This window comes from Malaya genurostris, chromosome 1, assembly GCF_030247185.1.
Source record: "Malaya genurostris strain Urasoe2022 chromosome 1, Malgen_1.1, whole genome shotgun sequence".
Taxonomy (NCBI): domain Eukaryota; kingdom Metazoa; phylum Arthropoda; class Insecta; order Diptera; family Culicidae; genus Malaya; species Malaya genurostris.
The window spans coordinates 35,644,843-35,657,055 of NC_080570.1; the positions used below are offsets into that span (position 1 = coordinate 35,644,843).

The window sequence follows — 12,213 nt, forward strand, 5'->3', positions numbered from 1 at the left end:
TATTGAGTGCTTACGTGGAAAATCTTTTTGTGTGAAACTTAACAGTCCGATTAAGCCCTGTGGTTCCTAAATATTGGATTTTAGGTTGGTAACTTTGTTATGATTTGGTACCAAAACTAATGCATGTATTTCCAAAAATTGGTAACGGTAGCTGAAAGTTGAAACTACACAACGGTATAGATAAATTGGATAAATCCCTAGGTCTAATGATTGTTTTTATTTAATTTCTTAAAAGTGTCCGAAGATACACAAAGATAATTAGGGTATAAACCTAGATGTCAATGGTGCTTTTTTCAATTTCCCAAAATTGTCCGGCTTAGCCCCAACCTCCCCTACTCGATCAACAAACGGAAAACCAAATCGACCAAGTTCTCATCGATGAGCGATTCTTCGTCGCGCACGCCAAGACTCAATCTCGAACAGTAAACGACTTTGTAATAAAAAAAAATCAAGTAATTATATACATATTTCTATACCACATAGAAAATTTTCCACTTATCGCGTTCTAGTTCCGAAACCGGAAATCAGATCCGAATGAAATGTTCTAGAAATTTATAAATAACTTTAAGATCTTTAGTTTGAATCTTAGTTTATGCAAATCGATTGAACATTGAGTGCACATTTTTCCTTAATGTTCACATATTACCCTACAACTCCGGAGCCGGAAGTCAGATCCAAATGGAATTCAATAGCAGGCTATGAGACCATATAACCTTTCTGAAACTGTGAAAATCGGTTCAGTCATCTCCGAGAAAAGTGAGTGCATATTTTTTTCCATTTTTATGGTGCATAACACCCTCTAATTCGGATCGGGATGATATTCAATAGCAGGCTATGAGACTGTAAGACCTTTCATTTGAATCTTAGATTATGAAAATCGGTTAAACCATCTCCGAACAAAAGTGAGAGCTAAAACGAATGTGACATTCGGCCTTCCGAGCATCGGAGAAAGACAGTTTTCACAATGATTGTATAGTTTCGCTATATGAGAATTTATTCATAAACATTTCTAAAGGGTTCTTTAAAAAACTCTATTGAGTCTTAAATAAAAACAAGAGTAAAACCAGTTGCGTTGTAGGAGTTTTGGACCACTATTTCCGGTATTTTCGGAACTGGAAACCGGGCACCGATATAACCGAAACAGGTTCATTTGACTACCAACCAATGAGCTGCAGTTTGAAAAAGATTTGAACTAAATTTTAAACAAACTACCCCCTTAATTTGAGACTTGGTTTACGAAATTCGGCCTCAGCGTTTCTGAGAAAAAGAAGAGAGTTCCGTTTTCAATCGTTATTTTCGGTACTACTGGGACCGGAAACTAGGATTCGATCGTTTGGTCAGCAACTGAGACAATTTCAAAAGGTTTCGAGCCGAATTTAGAAAAAAATTTCCGTATTTCGCAACGTCGATCGAAATGACGGAATGAGATTTTAAACATACTTCACCCTGCAACTCCGGAACTGGAAGTCGGATCCGGGTGATTTTTAGCAGCAATTTATTAATAAACAGGAAAAATTCTATTTAATTCAGTAAATCGTATCGTCACTGAAACCACATTGATTATGATACCTTTCCCGAACTCGACAAAATAAGAACAGACCTGAACCTACCTGTTTGTTGATCAGTCCCGAAACTGATTTTGTTGTGAATCTTTCGGATATATCGCCATCGGTTAGGCTATAAATTTGTTTACCCAACAATGTTAGATCACACGTTAGGTTCGATTTTCAGTGCAAACGAGCTGTTAGTTAAAAAATGCGCGTGAACGCACACACACACATACACGTACGCATCAACTGCAATGTTGAAAACACAACAATAAATCGGGTTACTTATGAAACTGAAGAGCATTCGCTGTCAAATGAGCGAGCGGGAGAAGGTTCATCCTAAATAGCTGCTTGGTGGAATGGGACTAAATAATGATGCAAAACAAAACATATACGTTTCCTTCAGCGAGGTTTGCGTGCAGGAAGCAGTGTGTGATGGCATTAATCGGAAGCACATTGAGTGGCTGTGTAGGATCTATCTGTGTTACGATAAATGGAATTTTCACAAATAACGATTCATCACTCTACGCGTTGTTTTCTATTTCAAACAAACTTGCATGCAACCCGGTTCTGCTGCTGCTCGAATTACTGTTATGAGCAAGTTTTACGTAAGGAGCAAAGCGAAACAACAAATTTATTTCTAGCAGCTGTTAGAGTAATTTTGTCTACGTGATTAACGGTACTGCAAACAAACAAACTAGAATGAAACAAAGGAAATGTATATGTTTTCTCTTTTTTTTATATCTCGGATTGATTTATTATCTTCTTATCTAACATAACTCTTCTGTTTCATAAATAACACGAATTAACATTCTGACTAGATGAACTGAGTTTTTTTTTGTGTTTTGCAAACCGAACTCGTTGAACGGAAACAACAGAACCATGAAACGATCACCACCACCACCACCACCAAAACAAATAACAATGACTAGATACGGAACACGAAACGTGTAACGAGAACACTATTCAAAATACCTTGATCGTGAAAACTCCATTCGGGATATTCTGGCCGCCAAACTTGATATCCAAATCGTAGTCTCCCGGGTCCTTCAGGGTGTAGAAGATGTCGAAGAAGCCATCCTTTTCGATTACCTCCAGATCGACGTCACTGCGGAGGAAAAACGATCGATTAGGACTGTCAACATAATGTCATAATTGCCTAGATGGTTCAGTTTGACCTTTTACCAGCGAACATACATATTATTGTACGGAAGTAATTAATAATTTTTCTGATTCCGAACGTTGATACAATGATACGATACAAAGATAGTGTTTGCCAAATGGGGTAGAGCCATTTGAAAGTGGTGTTCGTTCGTGGGTGTCCGTGATAGATTGCTTTCCGTACTAACTAGCCAGGGGTGAACTCATAATAAATCTTGCTATAATAATTCGAGATAAATTCGATTATAGGATTACAATCTTCCCCACTTGGAAAATTCTTTCATGTCGTATAATGAAAATCATTTTGTGGTGCCGAAAGTAAACTCTTGGTTAGTAATTCCTGCTTACACCATGACGACTGAACAAATCTTGCTGTTATCTACTTTTATGTGCATCTATAGAGACGTGAATTTACACGATTTTTGACGTGAATAAGTCCTACTTTACTATGGGTCGCCTTTTCAAAATTTACCCTTCGGGAGAATGATAACTTTTGGATCGTGAATCGCTCTTGTTTTTATTTAACGTGCCAATAAATTTTTCTCGCCACGTTTTCAGTGGTATGATAACCTCAAATACAATTCCAAGTCAGTCGATAGAACACAAAACCGCTTACGTTCGAGACGAAAGAAACCTAGTACAGTATAGTGATTTTCACTGTGGGCTAGAAAAGATTGCGATGCGATAAGATAGCGACAAAATGCCGCAAAGATAGCGAAACTGTCATTCGCATCGATTCAACCCCTTCGAGACCACAAGCCAGAAAAAATATTTTTTTAAATTGACCGTTACAATGACTAATTTTTTATTTATTATTAAGAAAACTTCAGTCATAATGAATTCATATTGATAATGCGTATGAGGCAGATTACGGCTACAACTTGCACGGATTTTTTAAGCGTGTGCTATTTATTTGACATAATGTACGATTCAGACGATCCGCCTCCTTCCTTCACCGTCACCGGAACGTCAGCTTCCGTCAAAAACAGTTTAATACTTTCTTTACCGGAACGTTCACACGCTCCGTCCGTCAAGACGTTCCGTGACGGTGACGTTACGAGTGAATGGCTCCATAAGAATGCATGTAGTTAATGTTGACGGTGCCGGTGACGGAGATTGACTGTGACAAAGGAAGACGGATCGTCTGAATCGTACATAATGGTTATTTTGTGCTTAGTATGTTCCCTTTTCATTTATATTTTATATTAATCGACGCCTTGGTTTTCAAAACCTCGTGCTTTATTCGATTGTGCTATTTGTCTACTCTAAAAAATTGGTCGTCTTTGACAGATATACATTTGTTCATGCTTTCGATGAAATAACAATTGTCGCTAAGGAATTTTACCAGTTGAAAATGCAATCGGCCTCAATCCAACAGCCGATTAATTTTTCTTTTGAATCTAATGCTAGTTATTTTAAAACAACAGACAGCGAAGGGGTTAAAACAACTGTCCAATTTTCTGGCAGCGATGCCAGGTGAAATTTTAGGCGTCTGAGTATTAGAAATGGTCCTATGCGACCTCAATATTCAGAAGTATGACGAAAAAACCAAACGCAAACCCTACAGTAATAGCAAAAGTCATTTAAATGGACGATTGTTTATAAAAATTTCGAAAATCTGCAAAAAAGTCGACTTAATTGCAAAGTCTGCTAACAAACGAAATTGCAAATTTACATACCAATCTGCAAACCTGGCATCAGTGGTTCTGACGCTCATTATTTCGCTATCCTGCGACGATTCCGTCGCATTCTATGTCCAGCTGAAAACCACTATATTGTGTAGTGAACAATAGAACGATTTCGAAATCAGTGAACAAAACGAACAAAAGCTACCGCCGCTACGAATGAATATAATTATTGTTGACTTCAGGCAGTGCAAAATTCGACCTTCGATACGAGAACTTGAAGGTTTGCTTAAGGAGCAAATGCATCTTGATATTAAATGTGTGCATTTACTTCAATGCAACAAGACAAGCAATGTTGTTTAGATCCAGTTTTATAAAGAGTTGGATGCAATTCAATTCGCAAAAGTCAATAACAATGTGCACTATGTGGAGCACGAAAACATCAAGTACATCAGTCGGTGTTGAACAGTCGTTCGCACTGCACGCATATAGCTCTTGGCTCCTGGAAATTTTTTCTGGCTACCTAGAGTTTCATTGATTCAGGGCTTCAGTCTTTTTCAAGGCTACCTGAATCACTAACAGTCTTTTTAAAGACTAACAATTAGTCAGCCAAGGCTATACAAAGAGTGATATTAGAGTGACTAAGAAATTAATCAGCCTTTTTAAAGGCTAACTATTCAAAGAACTATTATTCAAAATTGAAAATTCCATTCATTTCAAAAATGCCTGCGTCCAATCGGAAAGGCAACAAGCCTAAGGCTAAAAATAATTCAATACGGAATAAATCACAATCCGTTATTCAACATTTTTCTAATAACATTCACGATCTTATAGAATCTGAATGTAAAAATAAAAGACAACGGACGGATTTCCCTTCCGTTGATTCTATGCCGTCTAACAATGTTTACGAGATTCTTCCTGAATCCGATTGTAGTGACATAGAAGAAAATTCTTCAAAAATTCCCAAAATGGACGCTTGTCGTTCTGGGAAGAAACATCAATCTATGCCACCAGTGACGGTGATGATTTCCGACTTCAAAGCATTCCGTACTGAGCTTTCTACTTTTCTCCCGGAAGTAAAAGTCTCATTTCAAATCGGACGAAGAGGAGAATGTCGAGTCTTGGTTGATGGATTGGAAGATTATGAACGTCTTATCCGATATTTGTCCGAGAAACTTCATAAATTTTATTCATATGATATAAAATCAGACAGACCCTTCAAGGCTGTCTTGAAAGGCTTATCAAATGATCAAAGTACTGATGAAATTAAAAATGAACTAAAAGAATTGCTTGGTTTTGCCTCTTCTCAAGTAATACTTATGAAAAAAGAGCAAATGGTACTTCTAAACCACGCTCTGGAATTTCCCATGAACTTCACCTAATACACTTCAATCGAAGTGATGTAAACAATTTGAAAACTTTAGAAAAAGTACGTTTCATTTCCCACATTAAAATTCATTGGGAACATTATAAACGCCATAATCGTATTGCAAACTTAACGCAATGTCGTCGTTGCCAAGGATTCGGTCATGGAACCAAAAATTGTCATATGGATATACGGTGTTCGAATTGTGGTAAATCGCATTCGAAAGACGTTTGTCCAATGAATGAAACCACTGATAAATTTTCATGTTCAAATTGCAATGGAAATCATAAATCCAATTATTTGAAATGTCCTGTCAGGGAAAAAATTTCAAACGCTCGTTCGCTTAGACAACAAGTCAAATCAACGACCTTAAATTTACAGAACATACCTGTAAATCAAAAAACCGTTACAAATGCCACGCCTAATTCTTCTAAGGCACCTATTTCTTCGAATTTAAAACATTAAACAGGTACGCCTGCCAATTCGTCTTCTAAAGAAAACAATTTATTGACAGGTAGATCGACCTCGTCATCATCTTCTTCTAATGTCAGTTATGCTGGTATATTAGGTAGAAATCTAGCACCTATTTCTTCTAATGTAAATAATCAAAACACATCTTCTAACGAAAACAATTTATTAATAGGTAGACCGGCCAAATCATTTTCTTCTAATGGCAGTCTACCTACAAATATTCCTTCAATGCCATTCGCTTCTTTAAATGAAGTCGATTTAGGCGATATAACTGAAAATAAAATGATCTACCTTCAAGATCAACTTTTTCAAATGATCATCCAAATGAATTCGACTTCATCACTTTTTGAAGCATTCCAAATCGGATGGAAATTTGCAAATAATATTATAATGAATTTAAAATTTAACAGTGATGTTAAATAATTATTTGAATATTTTAAATTGGAATGCTCGATCTTTGAAATCGAGTGAAGATGAATTTTATAATTTTCTCGAAGTTCACAAAATCCATATTGCCATTGTGACAGAAACTTTTCTTAAACCAAATGTCAAATTGAAAAGTAATCCACATTATGTGGGTCATCGATTTGACAGGTTTACTGGAATGGGTGGTGGAGTTGCCATTTTTGTCCAACGGCAAATTAAACATCGAATTTTACCTTCTTTCAATACTAAAGTTATTGAAAGCTTGGGAATCGAAGTTGAAACCATTCATGGAATTTATTTCATCGCTGGAGCATATTTGCCATTCCAATGCATCGGCGAACAATTAAATTTCTTTACAGGCGATTTGCAAAAACTCAAGATATCGATCGAAATTTTTCGTAATAGGGGACTTAAATGCTAAGCATGTCCAGTGGAATTGTAGGCAAAATAACAGTAATGGTAAAATACGTTATAATCAACTCTCAGCTGGTTACTTCACAGTTCTTCATCCCAGTAATCCTACTTGTTTCTTTTCCGTGAAAAACCCGTCTACAATTGATCTGGTTCTAACGGATCAAAGTCACATTTGTAGTGAACCGATTACACATGGTGACATTGACTTAGATCATCTTCCTGTAACATTCAGACTTTCCAACGAAGCTATAATTAATCCTATTAGTTCTATATTCAACTATCATAGAGCTAATTGGTTGTATTACAGATCTCACATTGAAAATCATGTGGATCATGAAACTATTTTAGAAAATTCTGCGGACATCGACACAGCAATTGATAATTTGAATCATTATATTATCGAAGCTAGAAATCTTTCAGTTCCCAAAGCTCAAACTAAATTAAATTCTCCTATCATGCATGACAATTTTCAACTGCTCATTTGGTTGAAGAATGTTCGTCGATGTCAATATCAACATTCTCGTGATCCTGCTCTAAAAAACATAGTTAAAAATGAAAATTTCGCTAAAGAAGTTGAACAAATTAAACCATATTCTAAACCTTTCTGGAAACTTTCTAAGGTTCTTAAGAAACTTCAGAAACCAATTCCTGCTCTTAAGGAAGGAAATCAAATACTTCTTATAAATGGCGAAAAAGCTCAAAAACTTGCTCAGCAGTTCGAGAGTGTACACAATTTTAATTTGAACGTTGTGAGTCCTGATGACAAGATGACATTATTGAGACGAATTTTGATGAAATTAAATCTATTATTAGGAAACTTAAAAACATGAAGGCTCCTGGTAATGATGGAATTTTTAATATTCTTATTAAAAATCTTCCCGATGTTGCCTTGAGACTTCTGGTTAAAATTTTCAACAAGTGTTTTTCATTAGCTTACTTCCCAAAAAAGATGGAAAAACGCTAAAGTAATTCCTATCCTCAAAACTGATAAAAATCCAGCAGAAACATCAAGTTATCGACCTATTAGCTTACTTTCTTCTATCAGTAAACTTTTTGAAAAAAATATCTTGTTGAGAATGATGTCTCATATAAATGAGAATTCAATGTTTTTACCAGAGCAGTTTGGATTTCGTCATGAACATTCAACTACTCATCAACTTGTAAGTATTACGAACATGACAAAATCAAATAAATCTTCTGGGTTATCCAATGGAGTTGCTCTTCTAGACATAGAAAAAGCATTCGACAGTGTTAGGCACAAAGGTTTAATAGCAAAAATGTCTGATTTCCAGTTTCCTATTTATTTGATCAAAATGATTCAAAATTATTTAAATGATCGTACTCTTCAGGTTAGCTATCAGAATTGTAAATCTGAATTGCTACGCGTACGAGCTGGTGTTCCGCAGGGTTCGAGCGTAGCTCCAATCTTGTATAATATTTTCACTTCTGATCTTCCAAATCTACCCGTTGGTTGTCAGAAATTATTCTGTGACGACACAAGTCTGTTAGCCACAGGTAGAGCTCTAAGAGTGATCTGCAGTCGCCTACAAAAAAGTTTAAATATTTTCAGTGATTATCTGTCAAAATGGAAAATTAAACCAAATGCAGCAAAAACGCAATTATTTATCTTTCCTCATAAGCCAAGAGCTTCTTTGGTTAAACCAAACAATAATCACATTCTCAAATTGAATGGCTTGGAATTGACATGGTCTGATCAAGCTAAATACTTAGGTTTAACGTATGACAAACAACTCACTTTCAAGGATCACATTGAAGGAATCCAGACAAAGTGTAATAAATATATTAAATGTTTATATCCTCTTATAAACAGAAATTATAAGCTCTGTCTAAAAACAAGTTGTTAATTTATAAACAAATTTTCAGACCAGCCATGCTTTATGCAGTACCAATTTGGTCAAGTTGTTGTTCCACCAGGAAGAAAACGCTTCAAAGGATTCAGAATAAAATTCTGAAAATGATTTTGAAGCGTCCTCCCTGGTTTAGTACAAATGAGTTACACATACTCACAAATATAGAACCATTAGATGTAATGTCACATAATATTATAAGCAAATTCCGACAAAAATCGATGCAATCTTCAATTGAATCGATTCGCTCTCTGTATTAGTTAGTAAGTTAGTATATGATTTTCCTTTTCCCCATTACACAATACAAGTAGGTTTAGAATTTTCCCTACACAAAAATCTCAGGATTGCGGAAGCAAATAATGTCCTCATGGTAATAACCAAATCATATATATAATAGGGCTGAAAAGTCACCACTTGTGGCTGAACACCCAATTTAAATCTTAATAATTTAATTTTAACTCATATTCCAATAAATAGTTATTTAAAAAAAAATCAAGTACAACATATCAGTAAATAAGGAAGATAGTGCTATAGAAGTACGTGTGCATGATCTATCCTTAAGCGTCTGCGATCCTCATATTCGGAAAACTATGTCCCAGTACAGTACAGAGATTCTTTCCATCGAAAAAAAAAGTGGAAGAACTTTTCCCCCGGTATTCTATATGGCGTACGTTTGTTACGCATGCGCTTGAATGTGGTTTTCAGCCAAGATACAAGGATTCCGTGTTACATCTTGTTACCTATGACAATCAGATGGCCACATGTCAATATTGCCGACAACCTGTTCACTGTGGTAAGCCATGTGATAAACTGCACAAGCAGACATCTACACCAAGGAGAACGGCTCTTCCTCCACAAAAGCAAAGTCTTGGCATTACATTCCTTTTGTAGAATTTTGCGTTTCTATTGTAACAGACTTTGCAGCCGATTCTTAGCGTACAAAATCATTGCATGGCTAGTACTACGATCCTACTGACATTATGAATCTTTCCAGGTCGGGGCTCGAACATATGACAACTGGCTTGTAATACCAGCGCCGTATGCATTGCGTTTCCTCCACACCAACCTCGAATAACCCCAGTACATCGGCGACAGTCATCAACAACATTGAAGCATCATCCTCAACGAAAACAACCCCTATAGAACAAGGGACACCAGCTGCAACTGGGCAAAAAGTAACGATTATTCCGCCAACAACAGTGATGCCGACGAAAACGTGATTAGCGAACAACTGCTCCTCCTTCATTCGCTGGATAGCAATAAAAGTACCTCTTCTCCAAGGAAAAAAATGACGAGGTTTAGCAAACAAAAATATTGTGTAACGGCCGCGTTGAGTTTAGGTACAAAGCAGTCGAAACTAATGGCGTTTTCGTTTTTAATTTGCACTACACCGGTGCAGTGCTGCACTGAGGCATGAATAAACGAACACAAATGACGAAAACATAAACAGTAACCATTGACTACAATAAACGATACCATTGCACAGAGCTACACCAAACTTTTGATGAGTGCTACACCAGTGGTATCGGTGCAGAAAAAGTGTAGCACTGGTGTAGTGCAATTGGTAAAAACGAACGGTTTAAGTGCAGCTTTCGCTACACCGATGTAGTGCAATTTTAAAAACGAAAACGACATAAAGTTTTCTAAAAGGCTTGATCAGTAGAGAAGGGCACGTTTCCTCCCCGGCCTATGTTGTTTACTGGTTCGGTTCAGAATTTAGTTTCAGAATCCAAGATCTAAAATTTTATTTCCTGAATCCGGATCTAAAATTCAGTTACTCGTCCAGATTTCAAGGACTGAATCGAGTACCAGAATTCTGAAACTGAAACCGATTTCCAGTAATACATTCTAGACCTAAACTTTTGAAATTCATTCTGGACGTGGATCGCAATTCTGAAACCAAATTCCGGAACTTAAATTGAGGCTCTCAGACCAGAATTCAGTTCAGAAATTCCTATCTGGAGATCAGATTTAAAATGAAGTTTCAGAATTCAGGTTCAGAGTTCTGAAACTGAAGTTCTGGAACTGCAGACCGAAATCCAGGAATAGTACTCAGATCCAAAATTAAGTTGTAATTTTAGAATTAAGTTCTAAACTTTATGCCAGAGTTCAGGATCGAAATTCAAGACCAGAATTCAAGCCTAGAATTTGATTTCGTTCCTCAATTCTAGAAGCGTAACTGAATTCAGGCACTAGTTTCTAACAAAAATTTAAACTTAAGGTAGCTCTTCGCCGTGGTCAGGTGAAGTTCGCTGCCTATCCCGGGGTTTCACGCACTTTACCCAAAATTGCGAGAGAACGGGGAAGAAAACGGAAATTCCAAGAACGATTCTAGATAATTAATTTTTCTTTCGATTAGTATATAAATTGTGCCTGATGAACGTTTTTATCGAAAGATTTCGTGCGAGTTGTAAGAATAAATGAGGTTTTCCTTATTATTTCGCACATTCACAATGTCAACACACAAGAAAACGAAATGTTTAACAAAACTCGCACAAAATCTCGCGAAAGAAATAACTTTCTAACTGATATTTTCCGCGAAATGCATAGTAAATTCATTTCTCTACAATCGTATGTTTTTGATTTTTCGTGAATCGGATTAGTGTAGGAGAAATTCGCAATTTCGACGACAAAGCAAGAGTAAGCATTGAATTATATCGCTTCGACCTGACCACGGCGAAGCGCTACCTTAATTCCTAATCTGAATACTAGAACTGAATTTCTTAGCTTAATTCTGGAACCTGAAGCTGAATTCAGAAACTACATTCTGGACCGGAATTCTGTAACTAAGCTTCAACTGTGGATCAGAATCCAGCTTCAGATTTCAGTCCAAGTATTGAGGTTCAAAATTCAGTGCCGAAACACAATACTAGTTTCGAATTCAGCTTCAAAACTCAAAATTCAGGATTTAGTCTTGGAATTCACTTTGGAAATGCAGTTCAGGTTCAGAATTCTATACCAGTATTTATCATCTAAATTGAGTTTCAGAATTCAGTTCTGAGCATTCGGCTCAAAATTCGGTTCCATAATTCCAGGTCTCAAATTCATATTCTTAAACGTCAAAGAAACGATCAATTTTTTTCGTATTCGCGTCATCCGGTTATGTCTCTGACATTACCCACCCGCCTTTTTTTCTAAGTGTGTATGATAAAATTTTATTTTGAGTATTCTAACCCGACTCACCTAGCTTCCGAGTGGGATACGATCTTGCACGTAACCGCACCGGTTCCAGCTTCGCGTGCGTCCAGTGCCACATGATTCTTCTTGCCGTACTCTTGATTGGTCGGAATAGCTTCCAACAGTTTTACTTTCTCCGCCTAGAAAACATTATCGCT

General features: G+C 36.6%; 1 protein-coding gene across 13 annotated transcripts in view; it reads right to left on the reverse strand.

Annotated features, from left to right (window-relative positions):
* Positions 1-12,213, reverse strand: part of LOC131436975 (filamin-A) — a 165,953-nt gene that overhangs the window by 80,547 nt on the left and 73,193 nt on the right. For all 13 annotated transcript variants that reach the window (XM_058606051.1, XM_058606058.1, XM_058606018.1 and 10 more), the window contains 2 exons: positions 12,062-12,195; positions 2,523-2,655 (listed from right to left, as the gene is read on the reverse strand). In XM_058606051.1, the coding sequence (XP_058462034.1) occupies positions 2,523-2,655; positions 12,062-12,195 (267 nt within the window). The remainder of the gene's footprint in view (positions 1-2,522; positions 2,656-12,061; positions 12,196-12,213) is intronic.